Source organism: Pseudonaja textilis, chromosome 2 (genome assembly GCF_049901715.1).
Source record: "Pseudonaja textilis isolate UNSWEBS1 chromosome 2, rPseTex1.2, whole genome shotgun sequence".
Lineage (NCBI taxonomy): Eukaryota > Metazoa > Chordata > Lepidosauria > Squamata > Elapidae > Pseudonaja > Pseudonaja textilis.
Window position 1 is genome coordinate 6,236,419 of NC_141991.1, and position 19,598 is coordinate 6,256,016.

General features: G+C 45.0%; 1 protein-coding gene across 1 annotated transcript; it reads right to left on the minus strand.

The window, feature by feature from the left end:
- Nucleotides 1-5,416: 5,416 nt before the first annotated feature.
- LOC113452910 (uncharacterized) lies at nt 5,417-19,598 on the minus strand. Its single transcript, XM_087923043.1, has 3 exons — nt 19,483-19,598; nt 18,430-18,891; nt 5,417-10,994 (listed from the first exon to the last, which is right to left on the minus strand). Exons 1-3 carry the CDS (start codon nt 19,596-19,598, stop codon nt 8,426-8,428), a joined length of 3,147 nt encoding a protein of 1,048 aa, XP_087779169.1. The 3' UTR covers nt 5,417-8,425.

Here is a 19,598-nt window from a genome sequence, read left to right on the forward strand (position 1 = left end):
CCCTCCTGTTGCAGCTTCAGCTCTTCCCCGCCCCCCCATCTCCCCCCTCAGTCAGGAGCACGTGCCGCGAAACCGGCTCTGTTTCTCCAATGGGCGCCGGTGTCCAGGGTTACTCTTCCCATGGGTAGAGTGTCCCTCTGTAGGGTGGAAGCGCGCGCTTGTATGTGTCCATAGAATCCCTATTTTAGTTTTGTTTTTTGTTTCGGAATATTGTTGAAAGTGTCAGTAACGAGAAGCAATTTACAGTTACCTTTTTTGGTATTTTTAATTTTTTGGTGTTCCTTCGTAACTGGATAATGTTTAATTTTACTCCCAGAAACTTTTAATTCCTCTGTCATCACGTCTTACGCTGATCTGTAATAGCCACTGGTGCAGAGGTTACATGATAACCCACCATGGTGTGAGTTTAAATTGGGTGGGGGTCTCTGAGTATGGATGAGTTTTTCTCACATTCTTTGGTTTCCCAATCCCCAGGGACTCCCAAGACAGGAAAGGAGAGAGTTTGGGGGAGCAGCCTAGATCTCAGGCTTGTTCCCAGAGGCAACAGAATACAAGAGGGAAATAAGCCTGAAAATATTGCCAAGTTACTGGAAAATAGAAATGATTTCATCTTTATTTTCCCCCCCTCCAAGTTTTATTAGATTTTTATTTTTAAATAAACATCAATCTCACAACATGAACAGTGCGACCCCTGGTACAAAGTTCAATAATGATATTCATAATGGTTTTTATATTAATCAAACATATAATCCTAGTATTAATATACATGTTTTTAAAAGTAGTTATTCAATATTATATTCCATTTTAATGCCAATGATGTTATAAGCATGCATAATAATACCATTTTTCAACCTCTAATCTTTTCCATCAAATTATTACTTATATTCTATTGTATAAAGATTATATCTGCGAATATTCCCCCTATTTCTTATTTCTAGCTCTATTATAACTTCTTGTCAGGTCACTCTTGCTAATCCTAATATTAATACACATGTTTATATAAGGCATAGCTCTTCATTATTTGATGGTTCATAGTCACAATACACCATTCAAGCACCAGTCTTTCTATTTAAACAAACCCTCTTTTCAACCTCCAAATCTTTCCATCTAACTTGCTTCATATAAAGGTGTGTATTCTTATTTCTATCTCTATTTCAAGGAGGCAAGATCCAATTTCATTTTTATTTCTACTGCTGTTTTATCATTTTTGCAAATAACTCAAGGCAGTGAACGTATCCAACATTCCTTTCTCCTCATATTTTTCTCACAACCCTCCTGTGAGGTGGGTTAGACTGAGACTAGCCTAAGGTCACCCAGGTGGCTTTCAGGGCCAAGGCAGGACTGGAACTCACAGTCTTCTACTTTTAAACCCTGGCATTAACCACTAGGGCTAGGCCATACTAGATATCCTGGGTGTTGATTGGGAATGGTCATCTTTTAAGATTTGTGGACTTCAGTTCCCAGAATTCATGTTGGCTGGGGAATTCTGGCAGTGGAAATTCACATATCTTAAAATAGTAAAGGTTGAGAAACACTGATATTGACTTACACTGGCAAATACCATTTCCTGTTCAAACCACAGGTGTGTGTTTGAGGAGTGTGTGTTTATGAAAATCATTCTCTGTTCAAGGAGGAGAAATGTAAGGATCCAAGTCTGTGTTCAAGAACAGAACTTGTTTGAGATCGTGGTTGGCAGGGCCCTTGCTCCCTTGCAATAGGCAGCTGAAGAAGGGAAGACAGTTACAATAGTGATAATTAACCCAGATCCTGATTATTACAATCTGGTATCTAGCAGGACCCAGGAAGTGACTTTTTTGTAGCAGCCCCTGCCCTGTTGAAGACCTTTTTCTGAGGAATCCTGAGGCCTCTCCCCCTACTAGCAGTGGTGCGATTCTACCAGTTCGCACCTATTCTCTAGAACCTGTTGTTAAGATTCTAAGCAGTCAGGAGAACCGGTTGTTAGAAGAAATTACTGGCCTAATCCTGTAAGGAAGGCAGGAAGGAAACATTCTGGTGTTGCTTACAGAAACTGCCTCTCCGTAACCCTTATTACATTCTGGCCGGGACTAGACTTCCTGTCTCAGGAACATCTCTGGAGTTTTTTCCCCCTCCTTTGCTGGTACTTTGCTTGTGTAGAGTGACCATTTAAAGTTACAATGGCACTGAAAAAAGTGACTTATGACCATTTTTCACACTTTACGACTGTTGCGGCATTCCCATAGTCATGAGAGGCCAGGCGAGGAGATGTGTGCCTTGATGTGAGTGATATTGAGTTGGCCACGCCCAGCCAATAACATGACCACCAAGCCATGTCCACCGAGTCACATGACCACCAAACCACACCCACCACCTAAGCCATGCCCACAGAACCAATTTTTGAATCTCACCCCTGCCTACTAGCCTTCTGGAAAGTAGTGGAGGACTGTTTTCTCCCAATATCTAGAATAGAATAAGGCTGGAACTGGAGGATTAGAGATTGGGGTGTCTGTGTGTACAAGCAGGAGCCTGGTTCTTTTCATTTTAATTTATTGGTTGTGGTTTTATTTTTATTGTGAGCCCTCCTCCCAAGTTGCATTTTACAAGGGAGATGGACAGAGAGTCAAATGGATAGATAAACATTTTCCCAATAAGGCAAATCAGTCATTCTCCTAGTCAGATGGATGGTTTCTAAATTTGATAATAAATAGAAATAAATATACATCAAGCTGATTCTTGACTAATGGATGCAATGGAGTCTGCTCATTACAGAACCTGGTCATAAGTCCTTTTTTTTTGCAAGTGTTATCCATCATAACTTCAAATGGTCGCAGGTTGATGACTACCAACTGAACATCCATGGCTCTGTCTGCCCTCCAGCTGTGCCTGAGCTCTTGGCCGAAAGGGGGAAAACTGACCCAAACTCAGCCTCTCTCCCTTGAGCCGAGAAGGGAAGACAGCAGGGACTCCCACAGAAGGGGCCACGAATAATGAAGCCCCCTTTGTTGGCAGGAGGGGCTGGATGCTCACAGAGGCACATGGGGTGGTGGTAGAGGAATTGGCAGCATGAATCGGGCAGAACGAGCTCTTTTTCCTAATCTCTGTTAACCTTCCGTGTAGCCCAGGCCTGGACCTTTCCAAGGAGCCTTAAATCCAGGGAAAGGAAGAGCTTTCATCAGACTTGAGGAGCATCTGGTTACCAGGCACCTCAGGGGAACCAGGTGTCTGGATCAAGGGGCTCACAGGGGCCCCTGTCCTGTGCTTGGAGTGGGCAGGAAAATGCCAGATGCCCCCTTGAAGTAGCCAATAGGAGTCAGGCAGATCTCAGATTCTGAGCACATCAGCAACTACATCACAAAGGACATTTCTAGGGGATGAAGAGGGAAAAGACCACTTCTGGAATAAAATATCTTGGAAAACATTATGCTGCATTGGGCTGGAGATAGGATGCCACTTCATGAAGGACAGAGGAGAAGGAGAGAATTAACCACGGTTAAAGGCAAATGTTAAGTTAAGGTGGGTCTCCTGTAAAGCTAATGAATCCCACAAAACCATTGCATTAAATTTAGACTATTTGAAGTGATATCTTTTTTATTTAATTTTTATTTTTTTATTTTATTTAAAGCAAACTATTGATTATACAACTAAAATAACAAACAAATACATGCACTGTTCTTCATGTGTTTTAGCCCAGTTTCCTTATCATTTTGTTCTTCTCTGAACTTTATAGTGTCTCAATATCTTTTTTATATCATGGTGACCAAAACTGGATACGGTATGCCAAGTGTGGTTTAACCAAGGCAGTAAAATTGTATGAACACTTCATGTGATCTTGATTCTATCCCTCTGTTTATGCAGCCTGGGACTACCAAAATGGCTGGGCAGAGAAGCACAGATTGCATCAGCATCAAACCCAGAAATGACAGTGATATCCAGTTGAGTCCAATCATTTATTTGCTTATATCCAATGAAATCTTGCCAAAGTGAACTACAACTTTCCACCCTGATAGAAATATCTTGAGAGATCCTAGGGTGTGGATACCCTGGACCTCTTCCTTTCTCTATGATAGAGCTTGGGGCTGTGTAGTCTCTTAATTTCTTGTATTGGATTAAATTACTATACTGTAATTTACTCTTTGGAATATACTGCCTCCTCCTTGGGAAAGCTCTTTGAACCACCCCCCTCTCACTCTTTCTCCAGGTGCTGATGTGCAGCTGCCGCCAAAAAAACCTAATACAATCCTTGGTTGTATAAATAGAAACATAGAATCATGTGAAGTATTAGTAGTTTTATAAAGCCTTAGTAACACCATACCTGGGAATACTGCAACTGGTTTTGGTCACCATACTACAAAAAAAAGATGTTGAGACTTTGGAAAAATTCAGAGAAGAGAAACTAAGATGACTCAAGGCCTGGAGACTAAAACATATGAAGAATGACTGCAGGATTTGGGCTTGGCTAGTCTAGACACTTTGCTGCCACAAAGAAGAGCGGGGTCAATTTATTTTCCAAAGCACCTGAGGGCAGGAAAAGAAACAATGGATGGAAACTAAAAAAAAGAAGAAAAGCAACCTGGAATTAAGGAAAAATTTGCTAACAGGAAGAACGATTAACCAATGGAACAGTTTGCCTTCAGCTGTTCCGGGTGCTTCTTCGCTGGAGTTTTTTAAGAGACTAGACAATCACTTGTCAGAAATGGTATAGAACCATTATGGCAAACCTATGGCACGCGTGCCAGAAGTGGCATGCAGAGCTATTTCTGCCGGCACGCAAGGTCACCTGGAACAGCCCCACTGCACATGCAGCCAGCTGATTGTCGGATATCTAAGAGGCATGCGCGGGGGGAGACGTGCGTGCATGAGCGGGGTGGGGTTGTAGGGGGCGTATGTGCACACACAGAGGTAAGGAGCACAGTGGGGTCATGCACACATGCGCAGAGCCACTTCCATTTCATCCATGTCCCTTTTTCTTTTTAAATTCTTAGAATCATAGGGCTAGAAGGGACCTACAACAGAATAACAAGAGCTGTAGTCTTCTAGTCCTACTTTCCTTGCCCAAGGCAGGAGTCTTCATACACTTTCAGACAATTTCACATTAGATATTAGTTATTCACATTCAGATGTTTATATTCATATCTTAGAATTAAAATTTTAATTTTTTAAAAACAAAATTTAACTCGGCAAAGAAAATTTCTAAAGAGGCAATTTTAATGAACAAATTCCAGAAGGCAAGATGTTCCAATTGGCAAGGAAAAGTATTCTCATGTTATATACCTGTAAGGTTTTTCTCCTGTGTGGATTTTTCATGTGCATCTGAAGATGTGATGATCAGATAAAAATCTCTGCCACATTCTAAGCCCTGATAAGTTTATCTCCAGTAAGAATTCACCAATACTGAAAGAATATTTTTCCAGGCAAACCATACATCACACTTCAAACATTTTATTTTTGTATATGTTTTATCTGTAATTTTCCTTTAACAACCATGCATATTTTGTTGGCAGTGTATTAACTGGGTTAATATACTTTTTACACAATGTTAACAATAATAATACAATTAAATACACATAATCTTGGTCTTCCAACTTCTAACCTTAATACACACATTGTAATTATAATATTCTTTTATATATCAATATATATAATACTATTTTCCCAATTCTTACTCATTTTTCCCTATTTGTTAGGCTTCTATATTCACATCTTTGTCTTTAAACTATATCATTCTCTCTTTATGATTATCACTCTCTCCAAAAATATATTTAAACATCAATAACATTTCTTCATACAATGTATTTGTTGTCCCTGACTGAATCACTAATATTTTAATTATTACTCAATGTTCCACCATACTTCCAATATCTCATTTTTTAAAAAACACCAACCAAACCAATTATTAATAGGAATAATCAGTCTCGTGATTGTATCTCTAAGTGCCCTGAATTTATAGTCCTTGAAAGTTATGTTTCAATATATATATTTACACACCATTAATAATACATTTAGATATACCTAATCATAGTCTTGCACCTCCTAACCTTAACATGTTTGTGTTTATATTAAATTCTATGTCAATATGTATACTACCATGTTTCCCTTAAAATAAGATCCACCTTGAAAAGAAGCAGTTTTTGAACACATGCACTCAAATTAAGCCCCTACCCCCCAAATTAGCCCTAGTTAAGACCCCACCCACCCTATGGTACAGGGGATAGGGTGAGGTAAAAATTAAGCTAGGGTGGGGATGGGGAACTAGAGTTGTCCTAACACACCCCAGGCCTCACACACCCCAACACCTGCTTTGCCTTCTACAGCTGCTGCTTCTGTGTCCCACTTCTTTTGCGCTTGCCACTGCTCGCTCATGTCGGCCCCACAGCCTCTGTTTTGCTATCAGAGCCCTCCGGAAAGCCCTCTGCAACTGAGAAACAGGCTCTGGATTGATGTGCATGGTGCCCCTTGGCTTCCATTTCGCCTTCAGATGCCTTCTGGAAAGCCCTCTCTAGCCAATAAGAGTTCTGGATTGATCAGTGCGAGCATGGAAAGTAGCTGCATAAGAAGTGGGCTGGCAGCAGGCTCCTGCTGGGTGAGGCTGGCAGTGCCACCGCCACGAGGTGAGTCAATAATTAGACCCACCTGAAAAGAAGCCCTAGCTGTTTTCTCGGGGGGTCAAAAGAAAACAAGACCTGATCTTATTTTGGGGGAAACGCTACTATTTTCCCAATTTATACTTTCTACTTATTTCTATTACTTTTTAATACAGTCATCATATTGCAAAATATTTTATCTCTATCCATGATCTCTTAGTCATTTTAGAGTTTCATCATTTATTGATCATCATTTATTGACATTTATTGAGGAGGAAGGAGGCAGAAGCAGGCATAGCAGGAGGAGGAGGAAGGAGGCAGAAGCAGGCATAGCAGGAAGAGGAGGCAGGAGGCAGGAGCAGGCATAGCAGGAGGAGGAGGAAGGATCTGGAACTCAGGTGTTGCAAGCCAATTGCAAGCCCAGCTACAGGAGAACCTTTGCACTTTGCATGTGCCTGCCTTACTGTTTGAGGGCAGGAACAAACTGAACAAAGCCCTTACATGCTGGCCAGTGGGAGCGAGAGCAGGCAGCCCTCCGGTGAGAGAGGCCAACTAATCAACTAATTTAGCAACTGATTTTCTGCCCTAATCACCAGCTGGGTGGGCATGGTCAGGGGTGACAGGCAGCACTCCTCCTGCACCTCCCTGAAAGCAAAAATAGGCGGTTTTTAGCCTAGCAAGCCTCCCCGGAGCCTCAGGAGATCCAAAACGGGGCACAGGAGAGGGGGCACAGAGTGCGCCCCACCCGACCGCCCATTTTTAGCCTTGCAAGCCTCCCTGCACTTACCTGGGAGTCAGAACCAGGTGCATGGGGACTCATGGGAAGCGTGGGGGGGGGGGGGAGGCAGGGAGAGCTGGTCTTCGGAACTACCGGTTCACCAAACCCAATGTACAATTAACATGCAGTTTGCCCAAACCAGCCCGAACAGGTAGAATCCCACCCCAGCTTTCACTCCTTTTCTTTTGTGTATATTAAACAATGATCACTTTCACTTGAGTTCCCACGCTGCAGTAATTTTCCTCTAGAAGATGGCTCCCCAACATTAAATAGTGGGGAAAAAACAACAGCTGATTGTCAACAGATCAGGGAGGGGTTCAAAATAAAAATAAGAAAATTACTTTCTCCCAATAATCACTTTTCAAGGTATTATAAATCTGTTCCAGGCTTTCTATGTTTTAAAGTTTCCATCAATATTTCTTTCACATCTGAGTCTTTAATCTTTTCCAATCGCTGCTTACTTCATGTTTGGAGATTATTTTTTAAAATTCTTTTACTTGGGTTAGATCTGTAAAATATAAGTTGGAAGTTGTCTCACCCAGTTTCAATGCTCTGTCCACAAACCACTGCAGCACAAATCTTATTGTCTAGGTTGTCACAGTTTTGACATGCCAAAAATGGCTGTTGCACTGCTGCCATTCGGGAGAGCTTTCTTTGGACCTAACAACAAAATTGTTATTTCTTCATGGCTGACGAGGCACCTTTCCTTCTTTCACTACCCCTCCAGGGTGACATTGACCCCCTAGGATCTCTGGGCAAGCAGATACCTACTGGTTTTCATGGAGCTCTGCAGAGTTCTATTTCCAACATTCCTGCCATGATGCCAATTGGTTCTCTCACACTTCAAACATCTAAAGTGCAACTTTCCTGTATGGATTAGAGTGTGATTTCAAAGGGACAATTGACAAGAAAATACTCTCCCGCAATCGAAGAATTTTGAATTTTCCCCCCTTTATGAACTTCTACGGGTTGAACAACTATAAAAAATTGTTCTACCATCAGGGCCTATTAGGGCTTTTTCCATGTGAGTTTTCTGATGTCTCACTTTTGAGCGAAAGATTACCTCACTATATACATCTCTATGGCTTCATTTCGTATGGACCTTTTGATGCCTTCCAAGGTGATGTTGTCGGGAAAAACATTTCCCACATTCCACACATTTGTATGGCTTTTCCCCCGTGTGGATTCTCTGATGAGCTTGTAGCCGTGTTGGTGTGAGAAAAGCTTTCCCACACTCTTCACATTTAAAGGGCTTGTCTCCTGTGTGCCTCTTCTGATGCCTCCGAAGTTCAGGAGAATCCACAAATCGTTTCCCACATTCTGGGCATGGATAAGGTCTGTCTCCAGTGTGAAGTCTGTGGTGTCGAATTAGGTGTGACTTGTAGGTAAAACGTTTCCCACATTCTGGACACTGATGGGGTCTTTCTGTGGTGTGAAGTTTCTGATGTCGAATTAGGTGTGACTTTTCAACAAAACTTTTACCACATTCTGAGCATTGATGTGGTCTTTCTCCGGTGTGAAGTTTCTGATGTTGAATTAAATATGACTTTCTGCCAAAACACTTCCCACATTCTGGACACTTTGCATTTTTCTGCACACACTTGAATGGTTGCTCTCCTTTGTGAAGCCTCTCATGTTTTCTAAGATAATATTTGCAACGAAAAGATTTCTCACACTCCGGACATTTATATTGCTTCTCTAAGTGTGTTCTCTGATGCATTGCAAGTGTATCTTTCCGGAGAAAAGATTTCTCACACACTGAGCATTTGTGGTGTTTCTCACCCGTATGGGTTTGGTAGTGACTTGTAAGGGTTGATGAATAAGCAAATGTTCTCCCACAGTCTAAACATTTGAACTTTTTTTCCCCTCTGTGAACATTCCCATGACTTCTGAGCATTTGTATTGTACGGAAAAATCTTCCACACTCAATGCACATATAGGGTTTCACCCCTGTATGGATACTTTGATGTTCAGAAAGATTTGACTTTTGAAAAAAACATTTATCACAATCCTTACATTTATAAAGTTTTTCTCGCCAGTGCATCTTTTGGTGTCTCCGAAGTTCAGAAGAATCCACAAATGTTTTCTCACATTCCGGGCATTTGTAGGGTCTTTCCCCAGAATGAATTCTCTGATGTCGAATTAATTTTGACATTTCACTGAAACATCTCCTACATTCTGGGCAGTGATATGATCTTTCTCCGGTGTGAATTCTTTGATGTTTCAGCAGGCATGATTTGCTGGAAAAACATTTCCCACATTCTGGGCACATTTTGCTTTCCTCGTTTGTTTGTGCTTTATTATGTTTGCAAAGAGATGAACATTTATATACTTTTTCTCCACTGTGCGTTCTTTGGTGTCTCCGAAGTTTAGAAGAATCCACAAATCTTTTCTCACATTCTGGGCACTGAAAAGGTCTGTCCCCAGTGTGAAGTCTCTGATGTCGATTTAGGGTTGACTTTGTGACAAAACCTCTCCCACATTCTGGGCACTGAAAGGGTCTTTCCCCAGTGTGAAGTCTTTGATGTCGAATTAGACATGACTTGTAGCCAAAACCTTTTCCACATTCTGGACACTGATAGGCTCTTTCCCCAGTGTGAATTCTGTGTTGAATTAGGTGTGTCTTACATTTATATAGTATTTCTCCCATGTGTGTCTTTTCATGTCTCCGAAGTTCAGAAGAATCCAAAAATCTTTTCTCACATTCTGGGCACTGATGGGGTCTTTCTCCGGTGTGAAGTCTCTGATGTTGCAGCAAGCATGATTTCCTGGAAAAACTTTTTCCACATTCTGGGCATGTTTTATTTTCCTCCTTTGTGTGTGTTTTATTTTGTTTGCAAAGAGATGAGCTTCGAGTGAAACGTTTTCCACACTCTAAGCATTTATAAGGACTCTTTCTTATGTGAATTTTCTCATGTTTTCTAAACAATTGTTTATTACGGAAAGATTTCCCACACTCCAGACATTGATAAGGTTTCTCTCTGGTGTGGATTTGCTGATGTTTCAGCAGCTGTGAGGCTTGAGGAAAGCAGAGCCCACATTGCTCACACTTGCAGGGCTTCTCTTCAGTCGGGCTGTTTGGAGGCCTGGAAAGACGCCGTCTCGCAGCAATTCTTCCCCAGAGCCTCCAGGATTCCTGAGATCTCTTTCTTCCCTGGTGGATTCTCTGATGGGCTCCAAGGTCCGAGCCTTTAGCAAAACGCTCCCTGCACTCTCCGCATTTGTAAGGCTTCACTTCAGGGTGGCTCCGGAGATGTTTGGCAAAGCTCCAGACTCCAGGAACGGAGCTCCCACAAAGAGAACACAGGTGGGATCCACTCCCCGTGTGCAGCTTCCGGTGGATCAAAAGGAGGGACCGGTGAGCAAAGGATTTCCCACACTCAGAGCACTTAGAGAGTCTCAGCTGATTCATCTCAGGGGACCTTTGGCTAAAGTCTTCCACCCCATGCACAGTTTCCAGGGGCTGCTCACTTTCAGGGCTTTCTATCCGAGGAAACTCTAACAAGCAGAACTTTGGCCAAAAAGTTGGAGCATGGGCAGGAGGATGGGCTCCAGCATGAATCCAAAAACTCAGGAGACGAAACCTCTGGTCCCGGTGACTGACCCAGATTGGATCCTGCAAGCAGAACTTTGTCCAAAGGATTTCCTGGTGGCACCTGCAGGATGAAGAAAAAAGAAGTCAAGGAGAGAGAAGATTTATTTTCTTCGGCTCTCCAAATAGTCCAAACAATATCTGGAAGATCCTCTTTATGAACCCTGAAGGGGCCTCCAAAGCTATCATTTTCTCCCCGTAGAATCAAAGCAATGCTGGGATCCTCCCTGTGGGGCTGGCCTCTCCTTCCCTTTTCTTATCATGATGAGAAGGATGGCTGACAGAGTCCTTGTTGCCTGCCAGAACTGGGGATGATCCCTGCCTTTTCCTTTTGCTCAGGAGTGGGGGACAATTTTACATGATGTGAAAAATACTGTGAGGACACCCCCCCATAGGATTTGGATGTTCCAGGTAGATCTAATTGTGTATAGAGTACAACCTATGTAGGTATTCATGGATGCTGTTCTTTGGGCCAGAACAGATTTCCTGCTAGAATGGCTTCCTATTGTTGCTTTATAGTTTAGGGAGGATGCAAAAACATTGAGTGAGGCCAGCAATGCAGTTTGAACACAATAGGGAACAAGCAGCTTCCATTTAAAAAAAATGACTCTATATTTGAGCCTAAAGAGGAAGACCGATGGAAGTCTGTCACTTTTAGAAGAAAACAACAATGGTGAGCAAAGCCCCTTCTATCTATTCTACTCCACTCCAGAGAAGGTCCTCTGGAACTGAACAAACGCTGTCATGTTCTTCCTCAGGAAGGGAATATGCAGTCTCCCACAAAAGAGCAGTCTTCAATAGATTCTAAAAAAGAGGCAAAATCCAGCATTTCTGCAACACGAAGAAAATATCTCACAATTTACTAGGAAAAGAGTTTCAGTGACTGGCGATTCAATTCTTAGGGGAACGAAACTATAGTCTGCACAGCGGATAGTCAATGTAGGCAGGCATGTTAATTCCCTGAAGCAAAAATCAAAGATGTCACAGAAATAATCAAAGCCATGGAATACTATCCCCTTCTTCTCCTATACATGGGGATCAATAACGGGACAATGAATCTGAAAAGTGCAGATGTGGTTCCCACATTCAAGAAGTGGTGGGGGGAAGAGACCCTGTGTGATGACCCGTAGTCTCTCAAAATAACCCAAACCATACATTAAAGTCTGGTAAGGGTTTCAATTTAACTTCACTGTTTTATTAGACACAGTTTAAAGTCACAAAAGTAAATAAGGAGGCAAAAAGAAAACCAAAACAAACCGCATTGATGAGAGTTCTGAAGCAAGCCAACATAACTAATCATAAACTCCAGAAACATAACCGAGAAAAGTCTAAGGGAAGAATGCCAGCAAAGATAATCCTCTTTCAAAGTAAACACTAAACTTTGACTCCAGCAATTCTGACTGCGTTATTACAAACTTATATACATAGCTCCAAGCTGCAAGCCACGAGGAGGATCATGGTAATCTCCTGAGTAGACCTCACTTTTCCCTGATCCTATCCACTCTGCTTGACCTAGGATGGATAGGGGATCGGCCTGGATCCTCCTTTGATTGCTCAGCTGGCCTCTGTCTTTCCCCAGCCTTCTCCACCACCTCTGGAGCCACACTCCCACTCCCTGTCGGCTGTTCCTCGTCTTCCTCAGAGTCAGACTCCACCAGGGGCATGACATTATCCTCCCCCCTCAGGGCCCCCTCCCTTGGGACCAGGTGGACGTTGAGGAAACCGAGCGTGAAAGTCCTGGACCAAACGAGGAACATGAACATCAGTGGCATCAACCCAGGTGAAGTCCTCTGGTCCATAACCTTTCCATGCCACCAAATACTGAAATCAGCCTTGCAACAGGTGTGAATCTCAGATGCTATCCACTTCATACTACTACTCTCCCAGAGGGGCTACTGGGGCCGGCTGTGATGGAGCCAGTCTATGCGGATTGTCGGCCGAGGCAGGGACTAACAGGAAACGATGAAAAACAGGATGGATATGCATGGTCCGTGGCAGGGAGAGACGATAAGCCACAGGATTCATCACTGCCTTGACTGGAAAAGATCCTAAGTAATGGTGACCGAGTTTTTTCAATGGTCATGTCGTTGGTAAGTATCGAGTAGAGGGCCAAACCCGATAGCCTACCGTTAAAGGCGGAACATCGCCATTTATAGTCCTCCTTGGCTCTCTCTAGTTGATCACAGACCATGTGGTGCACAGCTTTTAACTCCTGCAAGAATGTATCCACTGCTGGAACTGGGGAATCAGATGGGGCTAAAGGGAAAAGTCGTGGATGAAACCCATAGTTAGCAAAGAAAGGGGACACACGGGTGGATGCATCTTGAGCATTGTTATAAGCGAATTCTGCCACTGGCAGCACTTCCACCCAACTGTCTTGTTGAGTATTGCTGAAACAGTGGCGGTACTGCTCCAAAATAGCATTCTCTCTCTCTGTCCCCCCATCAGTTTTGGGGTGATGAGCAGGCAACAGACACACCTGAAGCTGCAGTTTCGCGAGTAGGGTCTGCCAGAAGCATGCCATAAATTGTACCCTCCGATCTGATACCACGGTTTGTAATCTATGCAACCGGAAAACATGGGAGATAAACAATTGAGCCGTTATCTTGGCCGATGGAAGACCCGCACATGGAATAAAGTGGGCCATTTTAGTCAACATATCCACCACCACCAAAATGGTTGTGGCACCATTCGATGGTGGTAATTCAACAATGAAATCCAATGAAACTGCCCCCTACGGTCATTCTAGCATGGTCAAGGGCTGCAAGAGACCACGGGGTACACCAGGAGCATACTTGGCTTGGGACAGATCCCACAGGACGCCACATATCCCCACACATCATGTTTAAGTCTTAGCCATCACAATGTCCTAGAGATGAAGTACAGTGTTTGTTTTGAACACCCCAAAGTGTCCCACCGCCGGACACTCATGAAATTGATGTAGGATAAAGCCATGAACAGGACCTCCAGGTACGAAAATGCAATCATGGAACTGCAACAGGTCCCCAATATACGCCCAAGGAGTCTCTTGTCTCCCATTCTCATCCAATTCTCAATGTCGAGATGCCACAAATGGGTCTTGCTGCTGCACCTCCTGAATCCTCACTTGGAAGTCCACAGGTTCCTTGGTGGCCGCAAACCGCTCCAACAGAATCACTGTCCAGGGCAAGATTTTATCCTCCCTTTGGGTATACTCAGGCTTCCAAGATAGGGCATTGGCGCATTGGTTCCCTCCACTCGGAACATAGGTTACCCAGAAATCAAATTGAGCAAAGAATAAGGACCATCTCACCTTATGCTGGTTCAATGTCCGAGCTGTACGTAGGTGTTCCAAATTGCGATGATCCATCCAAACCTCGATTTGGTGATGAGCCCCCTCCAGGTGGTGCCATGTCTCAAAAGCGACCTTAACCGCCAATAGCTCCTTGTCCCAAATTGTATAGTTGCGCTCTGGAGCCGACAACTTCTGGGAATAATAAGCGCATGGGAACAAGGTGCCTGTGGGAGCATAGGCCTGGAGGAGCACCGCAGCAACAGCCACATCGGAAGCATCTGTTTCCACCACAAATGGCTGGCCTGGATCAGGGTATTTGAGGATAGGCTCAGAAGCAAAGGTGGCTTTCAACGCCTCAAAAGCTGCCTGCTGCTCAGCACCCTAATGGAACTTCTTCCCCTTCTTGAGCAGATTAGAAAGGGGAGCAGTCAAGGCAGCAAAGTGGGGAATAAATGTGCGGTAGTAGTTCGTAAACCCCAACAGTCGTTGCACATCCTTAACCCACTGTGGAGGTTCCCACACCTGCAACGATTGTACTTTTTCTGGGTCCATTTCCACCCCGGTGAAATATGATGTCCCAAGAAGTCAATCGTCGTTTGTGCAAACTGACACTTCTCACGCTGAGCAAACAGGTGGTTATCAAACAAACGTTGCAACAGCAGCCGCATTGTTGCCAGTGTTCCTGCAGGGAGTCTTGAGTAAATTAAAATGTCATCTAAATAAATGACCACAAATTGATCCAACAAATCATGGAAAGCATAATGCATGAAATGCATGAACACAGCTGGGGCATTGGTTAATCCAAAAGGCATCCCGGTATACCCAAAATGCCCGTACCTTGTCTGGAAAGCTGTTTTCCATTCGTCCCTTGCACAAATGCGAACCAGACTGTAGGCCCCATGCAAGTCTAACTTCGTAAAGATCTTAGCTTGACAAAGCCGCTCAATCAGTTCAGGGATGAGGGGAAGCGGATACCGATTCCTCACCGTGATTGCATTCAGCTTGTGGTAATCACAACACAAACGTAGCTCTCCTGATTTCTTTTTTACAAAAAGCACAGGTGCTGCCAATGGGGAGGTAGAAGGCCGGATAAACCCTTTCTAGAGGTTCTTGTCAATAAAATCCCGCAACATGGCCAACTCCGATTCCAACAGGGAATATATCTGACCCACCGGCAATTTTTCATTGGGCAACAAGTCGATTGGACAGTCATACTCCCGATGCCGAGGCAACTGATCCGCCTCCTTCTCCCCAAACACATCAGCAAAGTCCACCAACTCCGCAAGTAGATCCAGGTCCATGGGCGTAGCTACACTCCCTGCACAGGAACGCAAGCAATGGTTGGCACACTTCCTATCAAGGAACTGCACAGCTCCAGACGACCAGACAATCTGTGGATCATGGGCCTGTAACCATTCCAAACCCACCACCACCGTAAAATGAGGCACTGCAGTAACGTAGAACATAGTTTTCTCCACATGCTGCCCAATACGCATGCAAAGAGGTTTGGTTGCAGCAACCACAGGTCACGAACGAAGGGGCCGACCATCAATCGTCTCTACCATTATTGGCGGGACACCTGTTGCTGAGGAATGAACCACTGCTCTACAAAATGAACATCCATGAAATTGGCTGTGGCCCTTGAGTCAACCAAGGCTTGGATCTACATCGCTCCCATACCAGGTACGAACACAAGATGCTTCACCAATAATAATTGTGGTGGAGATGTCAAAGGTAGGGAGGATGGCAAGGTTGGTGAAGATGGCAGGCCTAAGGACTTTACATCCTGACCTACATACCCCCATAGGCCGAGTGATGCTCGTTTCCCACCACCGCAGGCGTCGCTGCTGTGGATGTCTGAACAGGATACTTGGCCGCAAAATGGCCTCGATTGCCATGATAGAGGCATAAACCACTACGACGATGTCTATCCTTTTCTACTTGAGTCAGGCAAGGGCAGCCAGCCCCCAACTGCATGGGTTCCTCCCAAGGCACTTCCACCAAAGGCGCTATCTTGCTGGAAACAGATACGGTCTCTATCCGTCGTCGCACCCATTGCTGCTGAAATCTAGCATCGATACAAAGACACAGATGCATGAGCTCCTGAAGGATGCGAGGGCATTCAGTGCGTACCAACTCACCCAGGAGCTCCAATGACAAACCCTCCTGGAACTGGTCTAATAGTGCTGCCTAATTCCATTGTACATCCTGAGCAACCAGCCAAAAACTAGCAATATAACCCATGAGTGAGCCACGCCCCTGCTTCAACTCTCTCAAATGTCTGTTTGCTGTTTGGCTTCGAACAGGGTCCTCAAACATGGCCTGAAACTGATGGCAAAACTCGGCATAATTATCTAACACTTGGTTGAGCTGGGTCAGCAGAGGCGTCACCCAATTTGCTGCAGAGCCTGACAACAAACTAATCAAAAACCCCACCTTGTCCCCGTCAGTGGGAAAGTCCTCAGACCGAAGGCTCATGTAAAGCTGGCACTGCCCCAAAAATGCTGGAAATTGGGCCAGCGAACCATCAAATATATCTGGCACTGCCACTGGGCATTTTCAGTGTGGCCGGGCAGCTTGCATTTGTGCCACCTGTGCAGTAAAAAAAGAGCCACTTGCTGGGTTAACTGGGCAATCTCTGCTCGGAGCTGATCCATGGTCACCCCACAAAAAGCAAAAATAAGTTGAAGGGGGCTGGAGTCAAAATGTGACGACTCGTCTCTCAAAATAACCCCAAACCCAAAACATACATTAAAGTCCGGTAAGGCCTTCAACTTAACTTCACTGTTTTATTAGGCACAGTTTAAAGTCACCAAAGTAAATAAGGAGGCAAAAAGAAAACCAAAACAAACCGCCTTGACAAGAGTTCCAAAGCAAGCCAACGTAACTAATCATAAACTCCAGGAAAACAACTGAGGAGAGTCCATGGGAAGAACGCCAGCAAAGATAAACCTCTTTCAAAGTAAACATTAAACCTTGACTCCAGCAATTCTGACTGCGTAGTTACAAACTTCTATACATAGCTCCCAGCTGCCAGCCACGAGGAGGATCATGGTATTCTCCTCCTGAGTAGACCTCACTTTTCCCTGATCCTCTCCTCTCTGCGTGACCTAGGATGGATAGGGGATGGGCCTGGATCCTCCTCTGATTGCTCAGCTGGCCTCTGTCCTTACCCAGCCTCCTCCACCACCTCTGGAGCCACACTCCCACTCCCTGTTGGCTGTTCCTCCTCTTCCTCAGAATCAGTCTCCACCAGGGGCATGATACCCTGGAAACTACAAACCAATCAGCCCAACATCAATACCTAGGAAGACCCTGGAAAAGATAATAAAAACACAGGCCTGCAAAAATCTAGCGGTTATGGGTTCGTTAAAAAGAGATCATGGCAAACTAATCTTATTTCCTTCTTTAAGAAGAATGGCTGGTCTAGAGGAAAAGGAGGATTGTGGGGTGGCATGATTGCAGTATTCCAGTATCTGAGGGGCTGCCACAAAGAAGAGGAAGTCAATCTCTTCTCCAGAGCACCAGAAGGCAGGACAAGAGATAGTGGATGGAAACAGATCAACCAGGAATTAAGGAGAAACTTTCTCACAACAAGGACAATTAACCAGTGTAGCAACCGGTCTGCAGAGGTTATGGGTGCTCCAACACTGGAAGCTTTTGAGAAAAGAACGGACAGCCACCTGTCCGAAATGGTATAGGGTCTCCAGCTTGAGGAGGGGGCCGGACTAGAAGACCTCCAAGGTCCCTTTCCCACTCTATTCTGGTGGATAAAACCCACAACGAGGGGCTGCCACATCACATCCTCTCTCGTTCAGAGCAAAACGAGGCAAATAATGATTTTTTTCAGCTTCTATTCAGCTTTGTAGAAAGAAAAGTAAATAATTCAAATACTAAAAGCAAAGATATCAATTCTTCTCTATTTAGGTGAAGCCGAAAGAAAGTGGATCTTTTCTCCGTCGAGAGAACATTCAACTCAATTCAAGGAATTTGAATCTCTTTCCCCCCACCCCCAAACAAAACCCCCCACCCCCAATTGAACAGAGAAGACGGGTTTTTTTTCCCCCATTCACACAATAATCCCCCCCCAAAAAAACCCTTCAAGGAAAAGCCCCCTTTGCTCTCCGTGGGGCGAGGCTTCGCCCCCTCCTTCGCCCAGAGGCTCCCCGTCCTGCCCCGCATCTACCCGGGACCCTCCTGGCACCGAGGGGGGACTCGGGGCTACCTTCCTCCTGGCGGCCCGAGGGAGAGCAGGAGCCCCGCCTGCCCGGAGCGGGGCCGAGGAGCAGCCTTGCCGGACGGCAAGAATCCCCACAGACGCCCGAAAATGTGGAAAAGGGCAACAAAACTCCCATACAGGGTTGATAGGGAGAACGAGAGGAGATTCCTAGAGGGGCCCCACGGAGGCTTCTCCCCGCCTTTCCCGGCTTCGTTTTCTCCTAGGAGAGTGGAGGGAGACTCTCTAGCCCCTCCTTCATCTCCTCGCTTGGGAGTGGTTGCAGTTTCGGGGTCTTGCAAATGCCGGTTTCTCCCTCGGAGGGAGCCGGTTGATAGGCCCTTCTTTCCCGACCGGACCGAGTCCAGAGCGGCCGGGATCCTTTCCCTCCCTTCCTCTCCCCCCTCTCCTCGCTCCCTGCTTCCCCCAAAGTTGGCGGTGGAGGTGGGATGGGACAGGCGACAATTTTCCCTTATTGTGCACGGAAAACGTCATTCCATAATAAGCTTTGCTTTCATCGTGGTTTGTTGACTGTGGGGGGAACTGATGGGTTTGCATAACTTTCCAAGCCAGAAATTTACAGAATAACAAGAGTCCGAAGGTAGCTTGGAGGACTTCTAGCCCAACCAAAAGATCCTCTCATTCCAGATAAGTTACTTTCTAGTCTCTTCTTAAAACCCTCCAGTGATGGAGACTCACAACTTTTGGAGGCAAGATGTTGCATTAATTGTTCTGTTAGGATATTCTCCTTAGTTTTAAAATGGATAATCCCCCAGGATTATTTTCCACCCCTTCTTTGTGTCTTCTCAAATATTGGAAGGCTGCTATCCTGTCATTCCTTCTCTTCCTTTGACTAGACCAGGGGTGTCAAACTAAAGGCCGGGCCCCGGATCTGGCCCAAGGGCTGCTTAGATCTGGCCCTTGGGGCCTCTCTGGAAACAGCGATGGACTGGACCTGCCCACAGTGCCTTTGCCAGCGAAAACCATTTTCACTGGCAGAGGGTTGCAGAAGGCCATCCTAGCAGGAAATGGCTCGTGAGGCTGCATGTGCCCCCCACCTACCCAAGCTCTCTTTTTGCTGGCAGAGGGTTGGAGGAGGCCACTGTAGCTGAAGACAGAGCTTGGGAGCCCGTTTTTGCTGGCCAAGCGCTTGGGTCACCACAGGCGTCACCCAACAT